Raw genomic sequence first — 27,547 nt, forward strand, 5'->3', positions numbered from 1 at the left:
AGGCAAATTAATTGTCAGACCATCGACCCTGAAGGTTGGTATCGAATTTCCTGGCTTTTTAGAGGGTATACATGGAGATATATGTGGACTTATTCATCCACCTAGTGGATTGTTTAGATATTTTATGGTCCTAATAGATGCATCATCTAGATGGTCTCATGTGTGCCTTTTATCATCCCGCAACCTGGCGTTTGCGAAATTGTTAGCACAAATAATAAGATTAAGGGCACAATTCTTAGATTATCCAATAAAGGCTATTCGCCTTGATAATGTTGGAGAATTTACATCCCAAGCTTTTGATGATTATTGCTTATCGATTGGGATAAAAATTGAACATCCTGTTGCTCATGTTCATACTCAAAATGGCCTTGCAGAGTCATTTATTAAGCGCCTATAATTAATAGCAAGATCTCTACTAATGAAAACAACATTGCCAATTACTGTTTGGGGTCATGCTATCTTACATGCAGCAGCACTTGTACGTCTAAGACCGACACATTATAATAAATACTCTCTCACACAATTAGTATTTGGTCATGAACCAAATATAACCCATTTAAGAATTTTTGGTTGTGCGGTATACGTGCCTGTAGCACCACCACAACGTACAAAAATGGGTCCTCAACGTAGGTTGGGCATATATGTTGGGTTTGACTCATCCTCAATAATTCGATACCTTGAACCGTTGACTGGAGACTTATTCACTGCTCGATTTGCAGATTATCGGTTTGATAAAATATTTTTCCCGCCATTAGGGGGAGAGAAAAAGGAACCCGAAAAAGAAAAAGAAATTGCGTGGAAAGTTTCATCACTATCACATTTTGATCCACGTACCCGCACATGTGAGCAGGAGGTCCAGAAGATCATCCACTTACAAAAAATAGCAAATCAAATGCCAGATGCATTTACTGATTTAAAACGGATAACTAAGTCATATATCCCTGCAGTGAATGTGCCTATCCGTATTGATGTCCCTAAAGGACCATCTACTAGTATCATAGCTTCTGAATCCCAAACATACCTGAAGCGTGGTAGATCATTGGGTTCAAAAGATAAAAATACTAGAAAAAGAAGCGTAAGAAATAATAAAGATGATACTACACACGAACTTCCTGAAGAAGGTCAAGGTTTGAGTATTGCTCATATTCCTGAAGAAATCAGTGAACCCGAGACTCAAGTGAATGAAGAACTTTCAATAAGTTCTACCGGTGATAAGATAAATTTAGATCGAATGAAAATTACGGTGGATAATGTTTTTGCATATAATGTTGCAATTAACCTCATGCAAGATAGTGAAAGTCTTGAGCCTAAATCAGTCGAAGAATGTCGACGTAGATGTGATTGGCCAGAATGGCAAAAGGCAATTCAATCAGAATTAGACTCACTTGCTAAACGTGAGGTTTTTGGACCTGTAGTCCAAATCCCTGAAGGTGTAAAACCAGTTGGCTATAAATGGGTTTTTGTGCAAAAACAAAATGAGAGAAATGAAATTGTAAGATACAAGGCACGTCTTGTTGCACAAGGATTCTCTCAAAGACCCGGGGTCAACTATGAAGAAACATATTCACCAGTTATGGATGGAATAATTTTTCGATATCTCATCAGTTTAGTTGTAAGTAAAAATCTTGAAATACATCTAATGGATGTAGTTACAGCTTACCTTTATGGTTCACTTGATAATGAAATTTACATGAAAATTCCAAATAGATTAAAATTGCCTGAAGCATGTAAAAAATCTCGGGAAATGTACTCAATAAACTGCAAAGATCATTATATGATTTAAAACAATCAGGGCGTATGTGGTATAATCGCCTCAGTGAGTACTTGATAAATGAAGGCTATATAAATGATGTCATTTGTCCATGTGTTTTTATTAAGAAAACGAAATCAGAATTTGTTATACTCGTCGTTTATGTTGATGATATAAATCTCATTGGAACCCCTGAAGAGGTCCAAAAGGCAATTGAATATCTAAAGAAAGAATTTGAAATAAAAGATCTTGGAAAGACAAAACTTTGTCTAGGTCTGCAAATTGAACATTTAGCAGACGGAGTTTTTGTCCATCAATCTGCCTACATTGAGAAAATCTTAAAAAGATTTTACATGGACAAAGTACATCCATTAACTACTCCAATGATTGTTCGATCACTTGAAGTGAAAAAAGATCAATTTCGACCTCCAGGAGAGGATGAAAAAATTCTTGGTCCTGAAGTACCATATCTCAGTGCTATTGGTGCACTTATGTATCTTGCTAACGCAACTAGGCCTGATATAACATTTTCTGTTAATTTGCTAGCAAGATATAGTTCTTCCCCAACGCGAAGGCATTGGAACGGTATCAAACATGTTTTGCGATACCTGAAGGGTACTATTGATATGGATTTGTTTTATACTAACAAAGGTTGCGTAGACCTTATTGGTTATGCAAATGCAGGTTATTTATTAGACCCACATAAAGCTCGATCTCAGACAGGCTATCTATTTACACATGGAGGAACTGCTATCTTATGGCGATCTACAAAATAGTCCATTGTTGCTACTTCTTCAAATCATGCTGAAATAATAGCAATTCATGAAGCAAGTAGAGAATGTGTGTGGTTGAGATCGATGATACAGTTCATCAAAGAAAGATGTGGTCTGAAAAATGATGTTAAAGTACCCACAGTTATATTCGAAGACAATGTCGCATGCATAGCTCAGTTGAAAGGTGGCTTCATAAAAGGAGACAGAACGAAATATATTTCACCAAAATTATTTTTCACACATGATCTACAGAAGAATGGTGATATTGATGTACAACAAGTTCGTTCTAGTGATAATCTTGCAGACTTATTCACAAAGGCATTACCAACATCAACTTTTGAGAAATTAAGATATAAGGTTGGAATGCGTCGTCTCCAAAATATCAAATGAAGTTTTCATCAGGGGGAGTAAAATACGCGCTGCACTCTTTTTTCCTTAACCAAGGTTTTGTCCCATTGGGTTTTCCTGGTAGGGTTTTTAATGAGGCAGCACTCAAGGCGTATTACCAAATATGTATATTTATTTATTTTTACTAATTTTTTTTATACATGGACATCCAAGGGGGAGTGTTAAGTAATGAATGTCAAATTGTCAGTGGGGCCCACTTAAAGTGGGCTAGTTGTCCACTTATTATTCCATTCATTTTATGGCTATATAATAGCCTTCTCAATGTAAGAATTGAGAAAAACTTACATACGAAAAAAAAAATTCTTTCTCTTGATCAGTTTCTCCTTCTTTCTCAATTACTCTTACTCTCTTTTCTTTATTAATTATCAAGTTAGTATATTCATAACACTAACATATATTTTTTTTCTAATTCATAATAATACATAAACTTCAATTTATGTAACAAGTAGTATTTTGATAGATAATATAATTTTTTTAAAAAATAGAGATTTTACACACATAAAAGTGCTATAGTTATCCTTTTTTCTATCTACTAATTTTTAATAAAATAACAAAGAGAGCTCTAAATAGAATTGGCAAACACGCAGTCGAGGATATGGACGGGTAGAAAATGGATTAAACAGAAAAAAATAAATAATTGACTGGCTCATATTTAATACTGATAAAAATAAGTTAATCGACGAATAATATGTATATTCATATTAGGAAACTTTACGTAAATAGCCATCGAATTTATTTACTTTTATTAATCGATATACATGAATTATATCATAATTATATACGATTATACATATACTTTACATGAATTATTCATGTATTATATGTTTTTAACTATTTAAAATTTAATTAATTCCCATGGTGAAAATACCAGCTAAAAACCAAACTAATTAGATTCCAGAAAACAACAACTCATGAAAAACAATAAATAAAAGAGTGATTGATATTATGAATATCTACATTATGGGTCCATTTTCAGTGAATAATATTGATATATTTGATCCATTTTTAAATGGTCATTTGGATAATTCCTTGTTCTTTTAACCATTTTGTCAGCCCCAAATGATTTAAGATAAGGTGCCATTAGTATACACACACAGAGAGTGGGCATGGGAAGTACAAATTTGGAATTCAACAAGTTAGAAATGTATGAATTTGGCCCTATTGAAGAAGATGATGGTTTCCAAATTGGTTTATTGATAGGGCAAAAATTCTCCAAATTGATACAAAGCAGGTTATCTACTGACCTTATTCTTCAAAATCAACTCCTCCCTTTTGCTCAACTCCCAAATTCCCAGACACTCATACATACTCTCTTTGAAACAAACAAGAACAAGTTTCCCAATTACTGGAATGAACTCAAAGGAATTGCTCAAGGAAGTGGTGTCCCCTTTCTCAATGTGAACTTCCTAACTTACCCCTTTTTCCTTTTTTGTATTCTATACTCATGTGCTAGACTAATTCAAATTTGTATCGCGCTGGAACATAAAATTTTAACTTATGGTCTAAAACAAGTGATAGGAGTTTATATGATTATAAACAGGGGCGGAGCTAGTGTATGAATGAAGGGAAAGGGTTCGGCTGAATCAGTAACTTTGATCAAGATTCTATATTTGTCTCAAGAAATCTATTGAATATGTATAGATTATTAACTTAGAATCTAGTAATTCAAATTGACTAGAATCCCGAACTCATTAACTTCGAATTCTGATTTTGCCTCTGCATATAAATAATTTCATTAGTGGTGAAATTGATATTTTAAAATTAAATTGTTATTAAATATAAAAATATTTTTGAGACCGACTTAAAAAAAATGTGTCCAATATATTGGGACAGAGGTACTACTACATTTTAGCTTTCAACACAAATGCAAGATTTGAGCCAAACTTAATATGTTCTGTTGACCATAAAGCAAAGCTGTAGCTCCTCCCTAGACACTATATATAAAGTGGTATTACGGTAAACAACGTTGGGTTCCCTTGACTTCTCTATTATGTGCTTTGCGTTTTTATGTTTTGATGTTTTTTTTAATGAAAATTTTGATTTCAAACTTGTAAGATCCATCAAATGGAAAGCGCCTTTTAGGATTTTTTTGTACTTCTAAACTTTTAATTAAGGGTGGAAGAATATCATCGACTTGAGTGGCCATACTTATGCATTTAAGTACAGCTAATTGATAAATTAACAAACTGATAGTTTCTTTTCCTTTTGGTTTCTCCAGATTTTACTATTGAACTTTAGGAAAGAAATATTGCCTTTCATTCCAAAGACAGAGGAATATCCCAAGGAGGAAGACATTAATGATGATTGTTCAGATATTCTTGTTGTAAGTAATTCCATGGCTGTGGCAGTTCATAATGAGGATGCAAATGTTGCTCTTGTTGGACACACGTAAATTATCTTCTTCCTTCTTCTTTTTTTGGCATAATACGTTGCTCTTGTTGGCCACACGTAAATTATCTTCTTCTTTTTTTTTGGTATAATGCATAAACAATTACTCAAACTTGGCCTCCGCTAACAAGTAAACACTCCGAATATGCACATCCAGACACCGCAACTCATCTTCACTGTGTTAGTTAAACCTCCAACTTACAAAATGATCATCTAGACATCTCCAAATTTTATGTGTCACTTTAGCGTTGGGCATCCACCAGACAAAGTGAGGATGGTTTGGTTGTCGGTTCAAATCAAGTTGAGGTTTCTAGATATGCACTATTAAAGTTGAAGTGCTTACTTGCCAGCTGAAGCTATGTTTGAGTGCTTGTGTCTGTTTCATGCCTTTTTTTAATAGCAACAAATCCTTGTATTATTTGTGGTGTTTTTAGAAAATATGACCCTTTTCTGTTTTAATTATATTGCAGTTATTTGGTTAAGGTGACATTGTCTAGTGGAACAACATTCACTGCTTACACATATGCTGGAGAACTTCCAAGTTGTGCCTTTGGATTTAATAATCATGGAGTGGTATACTCATATTCATTTCTTGTCAATTATCAGTAATATTTCTTGTTCTGATTGTATTTATATTTGAATTATCAATTATAGGCTTTCACTTTGAACTCAGTACCACCATGTGAGGAAGAGATAGCAGGTGGTGCCATTGGCAGAAATTTTGTGTCCAGAGACATTCTTGAAGCAAGTAGCATTGAGGATGCTCTGGCTGTAAGCTTTAAATTTTCTTCATTCTCTTTTGATTTGCGTTGTTAAATGTCACATATTGGTTGAGGGAATGAGTCATTGTTACATAGTCTTGTCAGTCTTCAGCTCATGAGTTAGTTTTTGGTTTGACATAATACATAAATATAGACATTCAAACTTGGCCCCAACTGGCAAGTAAGCACTCAAACTTTGAGAGTATATATCTAGACACCTCAACTTGGTCTTAGCTAACAACTAAACACTCCTACTGGTCTCCATTGTATCTCATGGACACCCGACACTGACATGACACATAAATTTTGGAGGTGTTTAGATGATCATTTTGTAAGTTGATGTGTTCAACTGACGCAATAGAGACGAGTTGAGGTGTCTAGATGTGCATTCTCAAAGTTAGAGTGCTCACTTGCCATCTGAGGCTAAGTTTGAGTGTTTGTTTATGTATTGTGGGTTGTTTTGAGTTATATGGTATCGAAGCTATAGTTGTTCCGATTCTTTGAGCTTCATATCTTGGTGTTATTTGCGCACGCCAAAATGTCTAGTTTTTGTGCATGCAGGGAGGGTGTCGGGTATTCTACATTGGTTGAGAGAACGCGATGTTGTTTCCATATATTATCTAGGATCATCGATCCTCACCTCATGAATTAGCGTTTGGGCTTGAGTTAGGATAAGGTCCCTTTTCTTAACACAAGACGGTAACCCGTTTTTATGTCCGTCATTGTGGGATTCCAGAGGATTCATTCATCAGAAGTTTCAGTAGGGCATAGCTATAATTTGATTGACACAAGGACTCGGAGAATTTTGAACGTTGAAACTGCATCAAGAAATCGAATTTCTGTTCGTGAAATCGGAGAAACTCCATTCTTCCATGCCAACATGTATCTGCATCTTCAAGTAAAGCAGGCAAGTACACCTTTAAACTTTGTCCTAACTCCTAAGCTACCACTGCATTTTAACCTGTTGTAGCATATATATCTTATTTTTCACGTTACTAATCTAGATTTTTATGGACGATTAACGCTAGTTATCTTTTAGGCGATCTGATAGTGTACAATCAAAAAAATCATAGTATATTAAAGTTAAATTCTTGTCTATATTTTGGCTAATGAAGGCACAAGATGAGAGCTCCTTGAGCAGGCAAACAAGAGCATCTTCTTTAGCAAAGGAATCAAAAAGTGATTTCTTAGCACTTGTTGGTGACATGAACAATGAGAAGCATCCTATTTACATGACAGGTAGTTAGTTGAGTTCATGAAAAATATTACACATTATTCCTCTATTGATATCCATTTTATTAATGAAATGATGCATCTTTAACCTCATTTCAGGTCCATTATTGTACACACTTTGCACAGCTGTGATAGATTTGGATGAGAAAATTCTAACAATTATAGAAGGGAATCCAAAGGAAAAACAAGAATCCTATGTCTTCTCATTGTCCTAAAACAAGGAGAAGATTTTGTTACCATATAAATTATTCCTTCATATTGAAGGGAACTTTTGACTTTTTGGGTATTTGGTTTTTGGAGTAACTGTTTTTTTTTTTGCTATTTCTACTCAGATCAAGACATAATTTTTACTTGTTCAAATAACTAGTAGGGTGAAGCAGGGTTAAGAATACCGAATCTCTTTATGATAAAGAGATCCATTTTGCAAGTTTGTTATTACAGGGAGTTCCAACAAAGAATTAGACTAATGATGTATACAATACTTAAAGAGACTGTGAGTGTAATAAGAGCATCTATCAGATGGTTCTATTTCTCAATTTTTTCGACTTGCTCTCATAAGACCAAGGTCGAAAAGATTGAAAAAAATCAGGCAGTCACAACTACCAATGAAGGATTTCTTGAAAAGTTAAGAATTGACAATCTTTTTTTAGAAATCGAATGGATTTGGTCTTATACATGCCCCATAAAAACTCCCACCTTGTTTTGCTCTCGTGGTAACTCAAAATCATAATCTTAGGATTGGAGGTGAAGGGTGCTTGTCACCTGAACAAGCCCCTCTTGTCTCCGAAAGCGTACGTAGTAGTATCTCCATACTTTTAAATGAAACAAAAAGGAACAAGAAATATCCACTAATCAAAATTCTGGTGGAAAAGTACTCAAGAGTTTTCCATAATATCAACCTCCACAACACATCCCTTGAACTTTACAGAACTAGTTGGAAATGCAGGATTGTAAGAAGCTTTAAAAAAATGACTACAATCATATTGTATTAGAATTTTAATGCTTTAAAAAATGGCTACATTTAATAACAAGTGTAAATAAGACATTGATTGATTAATTATCTTGATCTTTTAAATTGAATAAGTAAAAGGGGATATTTATTTTTAGTACAGTGAACTAGGGCTGCGTATCGGTTGGTTCGATTCGGTTTTGAAGTTTAGCGGTTTAACTTATCAATTATTGATTTGTAGACATACTAAACCTTTATAGAAACATTAAGATATTGGCCTACAGGTTATTGGTTTATCGGCTATTGATCATTATCAGTTCGATTATCGATTTAACTGTTAAGATTTGATACAAAAAAAAATCATTGGAAATTACTTAGAAACAAGGTGACAAACAAATGAACTATGCACATAATTTGGCAGACTACATCTTACTCAAAAGAAAACACCGTCACATGTAGAATAGCTGAGAGTTTGAGACAACTAGAAATAAATATATAAAGTTGAACTCTAAGTCAAAGATTTTATATATCAAATGGTATAAATATAATTATTTAATTTACCACGGTTTATCGATTAATCCATTAAGAAAAAATCTCAAGCCATTAAAAACCGATATTCCAATAATAAAAAAATAATTAAAACCGTTATTGAACCAGCTAAACCAATAACTCATTATCAATAAATCAATAACTTTTTTTCAATTAGAATTATTGATTTATGTTCGATTTTAAACAACCTATAGCGAACAAATAAAAGTGGGCAAAGTGAGTATACTTATGTACTCTCCGCTCACTTTTTGTTCGGTATTTTAAAAATAGATGATTTTTTTATACTTTTAACATATCAAGAAAAGATTTTTTTTTCTGTTATACACTCAACATTAATTATTTATTTCTCAAATTATTTGTTAAAATTTTAGGTTATACATCAATTAATATTATATTTAATTATTAAATTTTAAGATGCCAAATTCAAAATGGATCCTTCAATTGTACTTTCAGTCAATCTCGGACTTAACTCACCTTTTTTTGGGGGGAGTGAAAGCTACTTGTTCACACACCAAACTGTTTGTCTTACCATCACTTTCAAAAAGTTGACAAAAAACATTCTATCTTTATCTTTATTTTGGTGTTGGAATTTTTCTGAAGCAACCAATTAAACATAGTTCATAAGGTAATGATTTCTAACTCAGTACAAAGTTATAAACATTTTCGATTTGTAATATTGATTTGAAATTTTGTGAACTTCAGCGAAAAGGATTAAATTGGGAATTTTGAATCGACCCATTTTTTTGATTTGCATTCTTTTGATCATTTTGTGCAGGAAAATGATTTTTCTAATCTTCTGCTTAATTAATGCTGTCAGCTGCACGCTAACCTAATATGTCTGTTTAATTTGCTATGATGATAATAATAATAATAAAAACTAGCCATAAGTGATGAACAAGTAACCATAGATGATTGATCCTTTGATCTGCATATTCTTTTTTCCGGTGAGTATTATGTTTTGTGCAAAAATAATCAATCTTTTAGGCAAATTGGTGTTCTACCACATAAACAACAACATAGTCCGCAGACCTCATCCCTACCTTTGTGAACAAGTTTGAAAGAAATGTAAGAGACATCCCAAGTAGAATTACTCGTTCCATTTTATTTTTTGGAGGGATTGGTACTGATTGAATTTGTATTTTGAAGTGCCCTTTTTCTTATTCTAAAATAGGTATTTGCATATATTTATAGCGGTGGTATCCGCTAGTGACAGCCTACTACTGCTCAAAAGTACATTGGTTATGAAAATCTGGATACCAAGGTTGATAGGCTCACACTAAGTGCTATAGCCAGGGGTGGATGTCTGTTATACCTACGGGTTCATGTGAACTCACTAGCTTCGTCTAAAAGACTAAAACCCTATATTTCTATTATAGAAACCCATAAACTTTAAATCCTGGATCCACCTCTGGTTATAGCGCGTCGACCCTGCATGCTTTTTTCCCAGTCCTTAACCACTTAAACATCCCTTTGGGAACATTGGATCTTCTTTACCTCATCATTCTACTTAAGATGTTCCAGTTGATCCTTTCCTTAAGATATGTTTCTTTTGAGTTGAAATTGTAAGTGTAATAGCCATCTTGTTTTATAGTATTGTTTTTACAGGACTAGATTGGAGTGGCATCCAGTAAAACTATGGATCAGCTTTGTCCATCTCCAATGAAGGCCACGTCTAATGGCATTTTTCAAGGTGATAATCCCCTGGATTTTGCACTTCCGCTGGCCATTTTACAGATATGTTTAGTTCTCATCGTCACAAGAGGTCTTGCCTTTTTGCTGCGGCCGCTACGACAACCACGTGTAATTGCTGAGATTATTGTAAGTTGTTTTTCCTGCCACCATCTCAAAGAAAATTTGGTTTATTGTCTGTAATTGTGTATCAGAAAACAACTATGTTTCCTATGGTGCCCTATTGTCTTCATTTGCCGAGGGTCTATCGGAAACAACCTCTCTACCGTGAGGTAGGGGTAAGTTTTGCATACACTCTACCCTCCCCAGACTTGACTTTGTGGGACTACATTGGGTATGTTGTGTTGCCCTGTTATCTTCATTTCGTAACTGGTTTATTCTTTTCCATTTTATTTCTCTCCTAGCTGAAAGTAAATTATCTGCCCTTCATAACTATTTTGCCCTTTCAATTTTCTTCTTTGTACTTACCTGTCCTATTTCTTCTTTTCTTCCTCCTCCTTCCCTTTGGTAGTGGTTTGGACTCCAAAATGCTGCTGTTAGCGACCCGTAACTACCAAAGAAAAGCCTACTTGGTTGGATCATCATTTATAAGTCAATCAAAAGCCCCTTTTATTTTTGTTTTCTCGAATCACATGCTTTTTTTCCTCGTTACAGTATATTAGACTTCACTGATCAACTTCCGTGATGTGATCCTCTAGTCTTCCTTTTCATTTATCTTCATGGCACATTTTTTGGAAGAGGAAAGAACAATTTCACCTTTCTATTGAATTACAGGAGTACTGCAAAGCCAAGAAAATTTAAAGGTTATCTTGAATTTCATTCTGTTTAGAAAACTAATCATTCTGTTCCTGATATATAGGGAGGAGTATTGCTGGGACCATCAGCACTTGGTCGAAACAAAGGCTATTTGAATGCAGTATTCCCGCCGAAGAGCATCACTGTCTTAGACACTTTTGCAAACATTGGTCTCCTGTTCTTTTTATTTCTGGCTGGCTTAGAACTAGATGTCAAGTCATTGCGTCAGAGTGGGAAAAAAGTCCTTGCCATTGCTGTTGCAGGAATTAGTCTTCCGTTTGCTTTGGGAATCGGCACTTCATTTATTCTTCGAGAAACTATAAATAAAGGTGTAAATGCTACCTCATTTCTTGTATTCATGGGTGTAGCCCTTTCCATTACTGCATTTCCTGTTCTGGCACGAATTTTGGCTGAGCTGAAACTTTTAACTACTGATGTTGGGCGAATGGCCATGTCTGCGGCAGCAGTTAATGATGTGGCAGCTTGGATTTTACTTGCTCTTGCCATCGCCTTATCTGGTGATAATCTATCCCCAGTTGTGTCACTTTGGGTTTTCCTCTGTGGTTGTGGTTTTGTCGTTGGCGCCAGTCTTATTGTGCCACCAATTTTTAAGTGGATTTCGCGGCATTGCCACGAAGGTGAACCTGTGGGTGAGCTGTATATTTGTGGTACTTTAGCTGCTGTACTTGCAGCTGGATTTGTCACTGATATTATTGGGATTCACGCAATGTTTGGGGCTTTCGTGATTGGAGTTCTACTCCCAAAGGAGGGACCATTTGCAGGTGTACTGGTTGAAAAAGTTGAGGACCTTGTATCTGGTCTTTTCCTTCCATTATACTTTGTCTCAAGTGGTCTAAAAACGAACGTTGCTACAATCCAAGGTATACAATCATGGGGTTTGCTAGTTCTGGTCATACTTACAGCTTGTTTTGGGAAGATTGTTGGTACTTTTATAGTTTCCCTTCTCTGGAGGATTCCCAAAAATGAAGCTCTTGCTCTTGGATTTCTTATGAACAGTAAGGGACTAGTGGAACTGATTGTCCTTAACATTGGTAAAGATCGAAAGGTAATGCTCGTCTAGCATCTTATTTGTATTGTGAAATCAGGTAATCTGTTTCTGCTTTAAATTGTTTACGCTACGTCCCATGCAGGTATTGAATGATCAGACTTTTGCTATCATGGTTATGATGGCTCTCTTCACGACCTTTATCACCACACCTCTGGTTCTGGCTGTTTACAAGCCAGCGAAAATGCTAAGTAAAGGCGACTATAAACATAGAAGAATAGAAAGGAAAAATCCGAATACTCAACTGCGAATACTAACCTGCTTCTGTAGTTCTAGAAATATTCCATCGCTCATTAATCTCCTTGAGGCCTCACGTGGGACTGAGAGGGGAGAAAGGCTTTCTGTATATGCAATGCATCTCATGGAGTTCTCGGAGAGACCGTCAGGCGTCAGCTATCTTAATGGTACACAAGGCTAGACATAATGGCTTGCCCTTCTGGAATAAGGGTCAGCGGTCAGCTAACCAAGTTGTTGTGGCGTTCGAGGCTTTCCAACAATTAAGTCAGGTCTCTGTGCGTCCCATGACATCAATCTCATCACTCTCTGACATGCATGAAGATATTTGCATTACTGCTGAGAAGAAAAATATAGCAATGATAATTTTACCATATCACAAGAATCTGAGGCTCGACGGGTCATTTGAGTCAACTCGACCTGATTTTCACTTGGTTAACAGAAGGGTTCTTGAGCATGCTTCATGTTCAGTAGGGATATTTGTTGATCGTGGACTCGGTGGTACTGCACAGATATCTGCAAGCAACGTTTCCTTTTCTATTACCGTTCTATTTTTTGGGGGCCATGATGATCGTGAAGCACTTGCATATGGGGCTCGTATGGCTGAGCATCCTGGAGTCGAATTAACAGTCATTCTCTTCCTAGAGGAGTCAGATTCATCAGAAGAGATAGTAAGAATAGATACAGAAGGCACTCCTGCTGCAACATTAGTCTCTGCTGATGAGGAGTTTCTTGCTGCTTTCAGAACGAGTATATCAGACGACAGTTCCATTAAATATGAAGAGAAGAATGTTAGAAATGTGTCGGAAACAATTACTATCCTACGTGATTACAGTCGATGCAGTTTATTTCTGGTTGGTCGAATGCCCAATGGTGTAGTACCTCTCGCATTGAGGCAGAAGATTGATTGCCCTGAACTCGGGCCAATCGGGGGTTTATTGACTTCACCGGAATTCGCCACAACAGCATCAGTCCTGGTGGTGCAACAGTATTATGATAACTTGTATGCAAATAGTTCTCAACAGATGGTTGTAGATTGAGTGCCAGAGAATTAATTAGGGACTCTTCAATGATATTTGAATTATAATGACTCTTCTTCATTCTTGACATTTTGTTCTATTCATCTTTTTGAGCTGTAATTATCACTTTTATAATACAATAATTCAATGTATGAAGACTTGTCAATTTTCTGGTTGCTATTTTGTTTATGGTAAGTGGAGCGTTTTACTCGTATTCATAAGTGACATTTCAAGTTTATTGTCTTCTTTTCACCCCCTACTTACCTACAAACAATTCATATTCTTCTTTAAATGGACTTTCAGTAACTCAAAAATGTTATGTGTAATCAGTTAGTTCGTTGTGTTTCCATGTCAGCAACGAGTGTATTACATGTTTTTTTTTGCTGATTGTGAAAAAGGTGTTCAATAGGATAGGTTTATTAGGTTGAGTGTCCAATTAATACATGTTTTCGTGAAGGTGTCGAAGCGAAAAATCATAATATCAATTTTACATGTCCCCATATGTATATATATGAACTTGAAGGACTCAAAGTTGTAGTTTGGAACTTAAACAAGTTTTTAAATGACCACTACACTCAAACATATGATCCGATGAAATTTTTAAATTTGTTGCCTCACATAATTAACTCAAGTTTTATAATACTTCTTTTTTACTCCACAACTTAAGCGAATCTAAATCTTACACTTTAGAGTTCACAAAGAGAAGATGCACCAATTTTATAAAATAAGAAGTTTCATACCATTTGTGTCAATTGTGTAAGCACAAAATTAAAAGTTCTCAAGATTCATAGTTCTCAAGATTGTTATAATAACAATGTGACGCCTGATAAACAACAAGCGTTTGTAGTCCAACGGTTAGGATAATTGCCTTCCAAGCAATAGACCCGGGTTCGACTCCCGGCAGACGCACGGTCTTTTTTTAAAAAAAAGAAAGTAATTTTGCCTTTTCTTCTCTTATTTTTTCAATGATTTCAAGTGTATTGTCCAAATAGATTCTTTTAAAATTAGGTTAATGACTTGCATTACATATACGTATTAAATAAGATTTTTAAAATTTATTTATCAAATATTAAAAGATAAGTAATACTTATTTTTCAAAAGAATAATAATATTTTTGTTTAACGTATCAAGCACACTATTAGTTAGCAACATATTCATGTTTTCTTCTGAGATGTGGGGAGTGATACATACTCATTTGTATCTTCCATTAAGTGATTGTTGTTATGAAACTGTATGCCCTATTGTTTTTTTTTATTTTACAATGGGCACCCCCTTTACAAAAATGTATGCTAAATTTTTTTTTCTTTGGTTATTTGTCCTTTATATTCTTTGTTAAGGGTCAAACATGCTCTTAAATTATATGAAATTGAATAAAAAAAATTATTTGTTAATAATTTGATCCAAAAATATCTTTATTATTACTTAATTGGATCAAAAATGACTTTTTTTTAATAAATTTATTGTTTATTTTCTTTTTAAACATATTGTATTCTTTTTCTAATAATTGGAATAAGTGTGCATCTCCAAGGATCATTACAAGCAGCCTGTAGTAGGACAAGAAAATACATAGTTGAATCTCATTGGATGGTCTTGAATCTACCCATTATTCTCTTTGAAAGTAAGAAACCTGCTTTGAGTCCACTTCTTGTTTGGTTTGACTTTTACTTCTTCCGATGGATGCTCCTATAACTTAAGCTTGAAGCTTCTATTAACGCTGAGTTGAGATATGAAATAGTATAGGACCGCAGTAACCCTTTTCATTTCAAATTTATTAATCGATAGGGAATCAGTTAACGAGTCAATAATTGTTGTTGTGTTCATTTATTTGAATCACCTCTTAAAACAAAATATGTCTGGGTTTCCTTACCTGGTTCCAATATGTTCACTGCGATATTGCGTGATTAAACTTTCTAAAAGTGTGTATGTCGAAGGCTTTAACCAATTTTTTTATCATAAAATTAGAATACAACGATTGATAGAAGGTAAAACTAACAACGGTGTCTGAGCAAAATGTAGCAGTCATCTAAGCAAACATGTTATCCATAAGCAGATTGAAATCCCTTGGGTAAAGCATTGCCAGTGCTATTAGATAAATAGCAAAGCAAGGAGAGGAGATGCAATAAGATGAGCTATAAGAATCTACAGCACGCACAAAATGAGTATGAAAACGTCCTGAGCATAAATATTACAAAATGAATACATTTACACACACGTAACAAATGTCCCCGGAATACCAGAGGCTACAGAGAGCTTTTCTACCATTTTGCCTCATCAATGATGTACACTGAGGCAATGCCGAAAGTGTCTCGATGTATCTGGCATCCATGTTACGGATAATGGTACAAACACAATGTCCCCCACCTAAACCCTAAACCCAACCCAGCATAAGATTACAACATTCATTTCTTCCATGTGAAAGGCTATACACATCCTACCATATTTTGCATGTCTAACAGCAGTTAGAAGGAATAGACAAATGCAACAGTAAGGGTTCTTGTCTGATCCACTACATAATAAGCTCGGCCCGATATTCTGTCATCTCCTTAGCTCCACTCCATTGGCTACCTTCCTCGGCTTCTGGTCACTACTACTACAAGCCTTATCCATCCCCCTTGAATATGGGGACATCATACAGGGTTTATTTACAAAGCTGTTACTGAAACCTTCAGACTCCCTAAAAGATTTGACAGGAGTTGACCTCATTGATTCAGCTGAACAAGGTATTGATCCTTTCCTATCAGGTTTTTTAAAGTTTACTGAAAGACGAAGCTTCTTCGATGGAAGTATCCCATCAGCAATTTCAACCAGATTATTTGATACCACCACTGGTTTTGGTGCTATGAATTGATTTTCAGATTTCTCTGTCAATTTACATGCTCTCATGCACTTCTGAGAAGGTTTCTTCAGCGACTTAGTTGTTATCTCAGTGTTCTGCTTCAACGAATGTGTAGCAATCTTGCAAAGCGTCTCAGCGGCAGCCAATATCCCTGGAGATTCAGCTATTATCATCAGATATAATATGAGTTTCGTAAGGATAAAAACGTCTGGCACAACGTGCATGAAATATAGTTTTGTCAAGATCTAACACTTCTTGGAAGCTAAATGGAAAATGTGCATCAATGCATGTACTGTACATTTCCTGATACCATACACAGTATGATCTTGAAAAAACCTAATACTCTTCTAACATGATGCTCAGCAGCCTAAATAAACTAGCAATCATAGAGCAACTTAAAGAATGTAAGATGATGGATATTCCATAGAAACTCTGAAAATACAGATTGATCATATGAAGTCTGTCCACAAAAATGGTAGATAAACTACAAATGATTCTAGGAACTTTGTGATGGATAGATTTCAAAATAAAAAAATAACTCTTTGATTAGTGCCTACAGGCTCCACATAGAAACTCAAAGAATACCAATCAGAAAGCAAGAGAACATACAATACACGGGAAATTTACACTGTTATCCTCTAGTGAAATGCCAAAAGCACAAAACCACATAATTCATTATCAAAAAATGCAGCAAGTCCTATATACTCAAGCCCCTGAGAAATTTACCTGGTGGAACTTCTGAAGTGTTGCTGGTTGCCATTGATGATGAAATCCTTTCACATGTAGTAAGGCTATCAAGGTTTGTTGAAGCATTTTCATTTTTAGAAGGCCCAGACACTTGAACCCCTGTTGGGACTAGTTTGTGATTGTCAGTGAGTGATTGCAGTTCCTCAAGGAAACCAGTAGAACCTTTCAGAGGAGTCAAAGTGTTTTCCACTCTTACCCATCTACCTTGACAAACCATCTTATTTGTAGATAATTTAGCTGAATCAGGAACAGTTTTAGGATGCCCAGAGCACGTATGTGACCAAGGAAAAGGAGGCAATCCATTTCGCTGAGATGATGGCTTGCTTAGTCGAAGATCACCGCTATTTCTTGAAGATGGAGGTTTGACTGTATCCACAAGTAAAGAATCCAAATCCTTGGATGGAGTGAGCGCGAGGCGCTCTAACAAATCCTTTGGTGTATATGATGGAGAATGACACATTGTCGCAACTGATTGAACCTTGCCACTGTATTCCTGTACCTTTGAGAAGAACAGAAAAAAATAACATAGATTATGAGCTTTTGCAGATACTGACTATCTTGTTTTTTAAAATAAAGGATACTGACATTTTGTTTTGCCTTGTGAACCCAAAAACAGTGTCCCGTTTTATTTGGCATTGGTATTCGAAGAGTCGGTTTTTCTTTGGTTACAATTTTCGTAAATATTATTTTGGTAATTTTAGTTGCAATTTATTGTAATTTGTAGTACTTTTGCAAAGTTTCTAATATGTAGATACTTAAAAAAGTAAATTAACTGATGCCCAAATGCATACTGAATTTAGATGGTTTGACCATGTACTTCAAAGTTCAAACACAACAATTCCTTTTCAGTAACAAATAACCTTAAACACTAACCTGATCCGAAGAAGACAGATTATCTGTCCTGGTCTCTCCCTTGTCTCCATCATTTCGACAAGAGAGCTTGGTATCAACATTAGAACAATTCTGCATCGGTACAGACTTCTGGCGTTGAAGCATGGAGTTCGCATTTCTAACCAACTGCATGAGACTGTCACTTGAATTTGAAGCCTTGTTTCTCTTATCTTTGGTAGAAGGTGCACACTTATAACTTCCATCAAGTAGTTCCCTCAAAGGAAGATCATCTACATCTTTTGTGACATCCATGACATCAGATTTCAAGCCATACATTCCTGAATCAGATAGCCCTTGTTATTTTATCAGAACATTTATGGTATAACACATTGGTAAATACTTAACACCAAGAATAACCAAAGAATGTATCGATCAAGCGAATAAGTTCCACGGTAAAGCAAAAACTAGTGACAACTGACAGCATACTTTATGACTACATACGTAAAAATAAAGAAGTAAATGCCAGGGTACAGCAAAAGCTAGTGTGGACATACTTTATATGAGTTAGTTTACTGAATGCAGGTCAATCATATGGACATGTTCAGATGGCTTGCTATGTCTTACCCAGATAATTTCGATTCCAAAAGCTACATAAAACAAGTATCACATGATGTGCTAGTGTGAAAGTGCAACCTTCCAGTTGGCTAGGTTGTCACAATATCCTTTACAAAATTACATCTGGTATAAACAAATTGCAGTGACTTTGAGACTTCTTCCAGGTTTTGGCAGAGATATTTCGTCACAGAAATGACTCTGCTAAATTAGCAGTTGATTCAAATTAAAGTTATAAGTAACTTTAGCCTTAGTTTTTTTGAGTAAAGAAGTAATTTAGTCTTCATTGACATGGTGATTTGCATGCACTGATCATAGCAATTGTGCTTAGCTCTATATATTTCCTTCAGAAAACATGGTAAACACATGCATCTGCAAAAGTATTTAATAAGATCTAGTTGAGAAAGATTATCAAGTAAATTGATCAAATGTATGCTTTACATCTTTTGGTACTTAATCATGAAGAATGACAAAGTGAACCAACCATATCCCGACTCAATAGTGCGGTGAGAACTTCATGAAAAATCAGTAGACCAATGAAAATACTATTCAACTGGTTGGAAACTGGAAAGTGAAATTTCCCTGAGGAAACTCTAGCATTTGAATTGAAGGATTTCCTGATGATGGAAACAGATTGAGCATGCACTGATTTGGATAAATTGTGTTACATGGCAAAGCCTTTAATTTTACAGAATACACAAGCTCTCAGAAACAAAAATGCATGGGTACTATACAATTTACCATGTCTGAAAATATGAATTCGAGAAGAAAAGAGACGTGGGAAGAAATTTAACAACTGTAGTTAACAGTATAAAGCATCCTAAAGGGAAAGAAAAGTGCATCATCAAGTGACACTAGCATTAGACCTTGGAAAAGGAAAGGGTGGGAGCCATGTGAAAGCGGAAAAGGGGAAGGTTGAAAAATGAAGTTTGATTCTTATTTTTCATGGGATGATGCGGGTTTAAAATATTTAAAAAGGAAAAACAAAGTTCTTTGGTCGTAAATCTAGTACTAAAAGACTAAACATGTAGCTGACGTCGTTTTGATAAGTGTTTGGAAGAGACGGAACAACACATACCAAGAAAGTTTCTTCCTCCAGTAGCTGAACCGAAGCCAACCAAGCTCTTTAAAGAGAAATTACTTTTGGTAACTTTGCCATTTCTTTTATCACTTCGCTTGCCACTAGAATTCTGCCTTTGCTTAAGCATTTGAGTCCTCTCTAACAAAATAAGAACAGATTAAAAAAACAGATTATGTCACCAGCACAATCGAAACAGAAACTTGAAAACAGAGCTATGCAATTAAGAAACATACCCCCACAGAACATATAACTCAAAGAATGAATGAAAGCTGAACAAAAAATTATTAACCCGCCCTTTCAAGGGTTAATAGCATGCAAATCTAAGTACATATTTTTTTTGATGAAGTAAGATGTTATATTAGCAGGGCATTAAGTGGATACCGAGTAGTTACATAAGAGAGTCATGGTTGACTCCTGAGAATAAAAACTCCTTTTCTAAGTCAGGGAGCTAACCAGAAAGTAAAACATGGTCTCTAAACCATAGTGAGGGAGCTGATGAAATCTAAGAGGGGAATTATATCATTTACAGGGGATAGATTGCTCCAGCTAAATAGGATAAAAAGACTAACCAGAAAGCAAAAAATGGTCTCTAAACCATAGTGAGGGAGCTGATGAAATCTAAGAGGGGAATTATATCATTTACAGGGGATAGATTGCTCCAGCTAAATAGGATAAAAAGACTAAAACATTTCAAACTACTGCTAGGATGCCATCAAAACATTTGAGATTCCTTTCCTTCCAAATACAACAAAAAATGCATGCGGGAATCATCTGCCAGATCTTCTTAATGGGACTGTCAACTTCTTTTAGGCTCCAGTTTTCCACTGCTTCTTTGACATCCTGGGGAGGAGTCCAGTTTAATACCTTTTTGATGAAGAGTCCAGTTTAATACCAAGTAAGATGAACATATTCCCAAGATTTTTTGCCACTGGACAAAGCAGAAACAAATGATTCACTGACTCCAAGCTTTTGTGGCACATGAACACATGAAGCATCTGTTCACTAGTTGAAACTTCCTCCTATTTAGGTTGTCCAAGGTAAGGATAGCATTCCTGAGGGATGTCCAGATGAAACACTTGATTTTTGGTGGTAGCTTAGCCTTCCAAATCAGCTTCCAAGGCCAGTGGTCAATCGTATAATTTGATAAGCATAATTTACTGTATCCTTCCTTCACTGTATAATTTACTGCCAGGTCTTCTTAATGGGACTGTCAACTTCTTTTAGGCTCCAGTTTTCCACTGCTTCTTTGACATCCTGGGGAGGAGTCCAGTTTAATACCTTTTTGATGAAGAGTCCAGTTTAATACCAAGTAAGATGAACATATTCCCAAGATTTTTTGCCACTGGACAAAGCAGAAACAAATGATTCACTGACTCCAAGCTTTTGTGGCACATGAACACATGAAGCATCTGTTCACTAGTTGAAACTTCCTCCTATTTAGGTTGTCCAAGGTAAGGATAGCATTCCTGAGGGATGTCCAGATGAAACACTTGATTTTTGGTGGTAGCTTAGCCTTCCAAATCAGCTTCCAAGGCCAGTGGTCAATCGTATAATTTGATAAGCATAATTTACTGTATCCTTCCTTCACTGTATAATTTACTGCCAGGTCTTCTTAATGGGACTGTCAACTTCTTTTAGGCTCCAGTTTTCCACTGCTTCTTTGACATCCTGGGGAGGAGTCCAGTTTAATACCTTTTTGATGAAGAGTCCAGTTTAATACCAAGTAAGATGAACATATTCCCAAGATTTTTTGCCACTGGACAAAGCAGAAACAAATGATTCACTGACTCCAAGCTTTTGTGGCACATGAACACATGAAGCATCTGTTCACTAGTTGAAACTTCCTCCTATTTAGGTTGTCCAAGGTAAGGATAGCATTTCTGAGGGATGTCCAGATGAAACACTTGATTTTTGGTGGTAGCTTAGCCTTCCAAATCAGCTTCCAAGGCCAGTGGTCAATCGTATAATTTGATAAGCATAATTTACTGTATCCTTCCTTCACTGTATATATTCCTTTTTCAGAGCTGCACCAGTTTAAGCTATCTGGCAGATGAGGGCATAGTGAAGCTCTTTCTAGAACTCTGAATAAGTCAATGAGCTCGTCAAGCTGCCAGACCTTCACGTTCCACCTGAAGTGGGGTGCTCATATTCCATCTACTCTGTTTTGGCCCACTAAAGAGTCTGGATAAGAGGCTATCCTAAAGATGGTAGATGGGAGATGCTGAGAGGTTGATTGTTAAGCCACCAATCCTTCCCAAAATTAACTGACTTGCCATTTCCAATTCTAAAGGACACCCTCTTGGAAGAATTCATCTCTCAAGTTAATGATATTCCAAGATCCAATTCCATAAGGGGCATTTTTTTGGTTTGTACTCCATCTGTCTTGCCTCCCATACTTGGCATTCACTACCTCTTTCCAAACACTTCTTGGTTCTTGAGCATACCTTCACCACCATTTCATTAACACTCTTGTAGTATATATTAACAGCAGCTATACAAAATATTAAAGCAGGCCCTTCATTAGCTTAATCTTATTAGTAGAAGATTCCAACTCCCTGCGCAAATTTGACATTGCTGCTACATGGTATCTACATTTTGAGAGTATATTCTATCAACTTGTGCTGGGGGAGCAATGTCAATAGAGTACATACAGGAGGTACCCCAATGAGATCAGAGAAATTAGGCTGACATTTTTTTTTAATCAAGTAGGCTGACATATATCCTTCAAAATACTTAGTTGATCCTTTTTTTTCCTGATAACCATGAAATCTCCGAAGATCGGTTCGTGCACGATTCAAAACTCGGTGGATAATGACCCCGTCTCTCTACCTTTATCATTTTTTTTATGACAAGGAAAACCCGCAGCCGCTACCCTTTGGGTGCGCACCGGGTAAAACCTCCACTCCTATGCAATAGCTCGCCAACCACACAGGAGAGGTAACCCACACTAGACAAGCCCAATGCGACGAGCTCGACTCAGAAGGTAAACCCCTTGCTTTCGCTGGCAAGGGGTTTCAAACTTGAGACCTCCAACAAGAAAGTTCCAAGCCCAGACCACTGAGCCATCCAGAAGGGTCTCTCTACCTTTATCATTTAATACCATCACTTCTTCAATATCTATCTTTTAATATTTTATAAAATAGAAGGAAGATGGAAAATTGCTAAATAAGTACTATACTTGGTCCAAATTTTCATTGGGATGGTTGTGACACTACAAAATCAGACAATCATCTGAATCATATTTCTTAGCACATGAAGCATTCATTCAAACAAGCCATACTCCAATTAAATTTTAAGCTCTATCTTTTAGTATTTTATAAAAAAGAAGGAAGAGGGAAAATTGCTTAGTAAGTACTATACTTGGTCCAAAATTTCATTGGGTTGGTTGTGACATTGCAAAATCAGACAATCATCTAAATCATATTTCTTAGCACATGAAGCATTCAAACAAGCCATACTCCAATAACATTTTAAGCTTCTTTAAACAAGTAATGCAGTTCCTGTTCTGGTGGTCCAAACACTCCTATAAGCCAGATAAATACAATCAGCACCATATGGTAGCCGATTGATCAGTACTGCGCTTCCTAGGAAGGTCAGAAGCGAGTCCGTAGGCAACACAACAACCACATATCTAGTTGAAAACAGAAAGCAATTTAGCTTGAATGTCATAGAAGATACAAAAAAAAAATAGCTTCAACATAGTCTAAATTGGTAATAACATCATATATAGCACTCAGCAAGTTAACATATTTGCACATTTGCTATCTGCAATTGAAGCTGCTCCCGAAGAAAAATGCAATGAAAATTAGATTGCAGGGTGAATTCCTCATTCAACCTTTACAAGTTTACATGAATGATGTTTCTGATTTGATAATATATTAGGAAAGTCTTTCCTGGTACATCGAAATTCTAGATTCTATCCATACGGGATTTTGTTAGTGTCACAGTCTGTTGAGATGATCCAACCTGTACTGACTTCAAAAGCAACCTTATCCATACAGCTCTTCAAGGATAAGGAGAATGAGGGGCATATCCGTGTAGGAGTAGGTTGTCTCCAATGCTTTAGAAGATATACGATGCCCAGAGAAAGTGTACCATTTTTGTAATGAATGAAGTTTTGGGGAGCCTATAAAGGAAATGAGGTAATGGCATGGGGGCAACGTCCAATGGTGGCCTTTTGCTCAAACTAATACAAAATTAGTCAGAAAGAAGTGCACTTCTTGAAAGGGAAACTTTTGGAATCTTATTTTCTCAAACTAATATATGTTGCTTTCTTCAAAGTTAAGCATAACTACACAAGGCATACTGTTTTGATGTTCAGAAACAATTATTAAATCCATGAGCTCAACTTGTTCCATGCCACTGTGAATCCTGAAAACGCATTACTGAAGGAAAAACAGAAAAGGAAAAGCCGAGGAATAATAGCTCTATCCAAATAGGTGCACACCAAAAATACTAGATGCATGATTTCTATTGCAAGCTTTTGACCCATAGGAGTTTCAGAAACAATTATTAAAAACCATGAGCTCAACTTATTCCATGCCACTGTGAATCCTGAAAACGCATTACTGAAGGAAAAACGGAAAAGGAAAAGTCAAGGAATAATAGCTCTATCCAAATAGGTGCACAACGAAAATACTAGACACATGATTTCTGTTGCAAGCTTTTGACCCATAGGAGTTTCAGGGAAGCACTATAATGGAGTAGATTTGACCAAAAAATAGTACCAACTAGGAGACATATTTGAAACCAATACATGAACCATAGGCATTTCCAGTGTCATCTGTGAACGCATGTCATAACTAAAGTTAAGACTGGATAACTATGTTGAAGAACATACATACATAATTGGTATTACCTCCATTTTTGCAATTTGTAGGATTTGATGAAATCTCAGTAGAAATGCCTTTTCCATCTTCACCAGTTTTATTTACAGAAACATCTATCTGCATTATCCTTGATCTCTTAGAATTAGAAGTACTATTTCTCCCCACCTTCCCAAAATTCCGATGTGACTGCATAGCCTCTAGCCCAAGAGTCAGTGGAAGAATAGTATTCGTCTTCCCAACACTGTGGTCTTCTGAAGCATCCTCGACATGATGTCTGGATTGATGACCAGCAAATTCACTCTGGGGCATCTTACTCCATAAAGCTAGCTCTGAGGTTTAAACAGCACAAATCACATCTCACATAACCATATTGCGAATAGCGAGTTAAATAGGATACAACACTAGCAGTATAACTTAACATGTTTCCAGGTCTGGACATTTACCTGCTTTAGTGCAGCAAAAGAAATACCAAAACAAAACAGATACATGCATTTTTGCTTCCTGCCTCGATGGTTTCCGAGAATTAGAACACTATAAACAGTTCTAAGGACACATATGACATCCTTTTACTAGAAAATCACCCTTCGCATTAGTAAGATCAAATTATCATGTGATGAACTACATAATTGACCAGTTAGTAACTCTTTTTTGAGATAGTTGACAATATCCACCTATTAACAGTTAGCAATATCATTCAGATCATAAAAGATCAATATACACCAAATTATTTCCCCATAAAGATTGGCTATATCAACTGTAAAAATCATCTCAAGAAACTTCAATATCTTAACTTGACGCTAACAGTCTTTAGTTATCTCAACTATTTCAAGACAATATGCAAAGGTTATTAGTAATTTATAATATCTATCTAACCATAAAATCTTACACTACACAAACCTCCCTAGACAGTACAAGAAGGACCAAATCTAACTTTTATCAAAAAAATCAAAAACACAACAACCAACTTTTCAATTCCTACTGGTAAAGATAAAAATAGCCATATTCAAACCAAAAGAGTGTTTTTTTCCTTTTTACACGATCAACCTAGAAAAGATGGGAGGTAACCCAGTATAAGGTAAAACTGCAGTACCAAACAAATAGTGTAAAAATCTCTTATATAAGTTAAATCCAGAAAAAAATGCAAAAAAGGAAAAGGATACCTTTTCGTCTGACTGAACCACTGATCCTATCAATAGAAGGCGCAATCGCAACAGAAGACCTCTCCAATTTACGAGCACCGCCGCTAAAACTTTCCGATCCCATAAGCTTAGACACATCCACATCCACCAAAACAGGTCCTTTCAAAGTTTCCATCACTTCACTGTACTCCACCAAACAAAACCCTCACATAAACTCTCAAACTCATCATTTTCCGTCGAAAAAACTTCAAATTGAACAGATTTCAGCCTGTAAAAAGGTAAAATTGAGCTGATTTTGGGAGATTTTAAGGGAAAACAAGAGATAATTTATGGATTATAGGTGAAAGTGAGCTGTTGCGGCTGAAGAGAAAAGGGGGAGTTTCTAGGGCAAGGAAAAATTGGAAGGTGAAGAATGAGAGGTATTTATACTTTTCGGGAAAATGGGTAAAGTAGAATTGAGTTATTTGCCGTCGGTGGGGATATTCGGGTGTGGTTGTCATCAGCGTAATCCACTTGACACGTAAAATAATGTCCACGTTGCATTATCCACTGTTGGAAAAATAGCTCGATGGTGGTGCTAACACCCCATTTATTTTTGTGCTCATATAATCTCGAGATAAAATGTAAGATTATTTTATGTTGTCATTTATAATTAAATTAATATTTGATATAGTAAAAAAGATAGGTAATTTCATAAGATATTTATATATGTGATAATAGAAGTGGTGAGTTAATAATATGTCAATTTAATCACTATTAATAGATTTTACGATTTCTTTCTACTTTTGGTTGATAGACCTAGTCATAGCAATTTGTGTGGAGGACTTTCTTTAACGGAATACATTATTCCTTGCTATGGGGCTCGTACGAGAGTTGTGGAAAATATTGTACAATATCATATGTAGAATATTTTACAATCTTGTTTATTCATTTCACCAATCAAATGACCAATAAGAATATATTTGTGAAATGATGCCTCTTTTATCTTTTTGAAAGACAACGATACTCTGTTGAATAATATTTTTAATAAAGTTTAAAAGGTTTTAAAAGGAAAAAAATTATACAATTTTTTTTAAAAAAATCTTTTAATTGCGACATGAGGAAAATGCTGATGATAATTATATTATTATATTACTGAATGATTAACATTTCTCCTTCTTAATTTGTCATTTCATGATCCAAAAAAATGATTTGAATCTTGTCAACAAAATGTTCATCTACTTAAAATTCTTTGTAATAGATTTAATTTGCTCTGATAGGATATGTTCCATATCTTGAATACTTATTAAATCCAGATTTTGGTTGCTCAATGCAAGAAATGTGATAATATTTTCAAATTTTGCATTTTTCTAAAAGTGGATTAAGTTTATCGAGAAAACAAAATATATTCGTTATAAATACCTCAAAATGTATCTTTTAAAATTAAAATTTAATGGAATTATCGTTTTCATTCAAGAAATAAAGGTTATTTTTTCTTATTCCTTAAAAGTTAAAAGGATAAAGTAAAATTTACTTTTAAAGTAAATTAATTTACCCAAATCGTAATAAGCTGAGACAAATAATCAGTGGGGAGGAACAAGGGAAACTTGGGACCCTGCAAACATAATTTTAAGAAGAAAAAAATCTGAAAAGAAATTTACGTAAAAAAATTTATCCTTTCATACCTTTTTTTTTGGCGTCATTTGACTTGATTGGCATGAAATTAGAGGGGAAAAAAGAAGATTTTTACCACATTTTCTGTCTTTTATTTTTGTGGAATAAAAATCTATAACCCACTGGTCAGTACATTTAGGAGAGTCTTGTTTAGTATATGTGTCTTACGGGTGTATATCACGTCAAGTAACAAAAAAGACATGGT

At 35.4% G+C, this 27,547-nt stretch overlaps 3 protein-coding genes and 1 non-coding gene across 6 annotated transcripts; 3 read left to right on the forward strand and 1 right to left on the reverse strand.

Annotated features, from left to right (window-relative positions):
* Positions 1–3,931: 3,931 nt before the first annotated feature.
* On the forward strand, positions 3,932–7,593 carry LOC129874672 (uncharacterized). Its single transcript, XM_055950028.1, has 7 exons — positions 3,932–4,328; positions 5,150–5,319; positions 5,790–5,892; positions 5,974–6,090; positions 6,817–6,987; positions 7,196–7,319; positions 7,413–7,593. Exons 1-7 carry the CDS (start codon positions 4,038–4,040, stop codon positions 7,526–7,528), a joined length of 1,092 nt encoding a protein of 363 aa, XP_055806003.1. The 5' UTR covers positions 3,932–4,037; the 3' UTR covers positions 7,529–7,593.
* Positions 7,594–9,290: 1,697 nt separating this feature from the next.
* Positions 9,291–13,828, forward strand: LOC129874755 (cation/H(+) antiporter 18-like). Its single transcript, XM_055950143.1, is given in 5 exon segments — positions 9,291–9,436; positions 10,403–10,629; positions 11,360–12,361; positions 12,447–12,740; positions 12,742–13,828. Coding segments are annotated over 4 exon segments (2,373 nt in total). The 5' UTR covers positions 9,291–9,436; positions 10,403–10,446; the 3' UTR covers positions 13,636–13,828.
* Positions 13,829–14,451: 623 nt separating this feature from the next.
* On the forward strand, positions 14,452–14,523 carry TRNAG-UCC (transfer RNA glycine (anticodon UCC)). The gene has a single exon. It is a non-coding gene; the product is annotated as a tRNA-Gly (tRNA).
* A 1,247-nt stretch (positions 14,524–15,770) lies between these two features.
* On the reverse strand, positions 15,771–26,090 carry LOC129874842 (uncharacterized). 3 transcript variants are annotated; one of them, XM_055950309.1, is made up of 6 exons: positions 25,711–26,090; positions 24,580–24,879; positions 19,719–19,859; positions 18,071–18,366; positions 17,177–17,690; positions 15,771–16,613 (listed from the first exon to the last, which is right to left on the reverse strand). In XM_055950309.1, the coding sequence occupies exons 1-6, from the start codon at positions 25,862–25,864 to the stop codon at positions 16,150–16,152; spliced, it is 1,869 nt and encodes a 622-aa protein (XP_055806284.1). In that variant the 5' UTR covers positions 25,865–26,090; the 3' UTR covers positions 15,771–16,149. The 3 variants fall into 3 exon arrangements, with proteins under 3 accessions (XP_055806284.1, XP_055806363.1, XP_055806228.1); XM_055950388.1 differs by having other exon boundaries at positions 15,771–16,601; positions 17,177–17,696; XM_055950253.1 differs by having other exon boundaries at positions 17,177–17,696.
* Positions 26,091–27,547: the final 1,457 nt, after the last annotated feature.

Source organism: Solanum dulcamara, chromosome 1, assembly GCF_947179165.1.
Source record: "Solanum dulcamara chromosome 1, daSolDulc1.2, whole genome shotgun sequence".
NCBI lineage: Eukaryota > Viridiplantae > Streptophyta > Magnoliopsida > Solanales > Solanaceae > Solanum > Solanum dulcamara.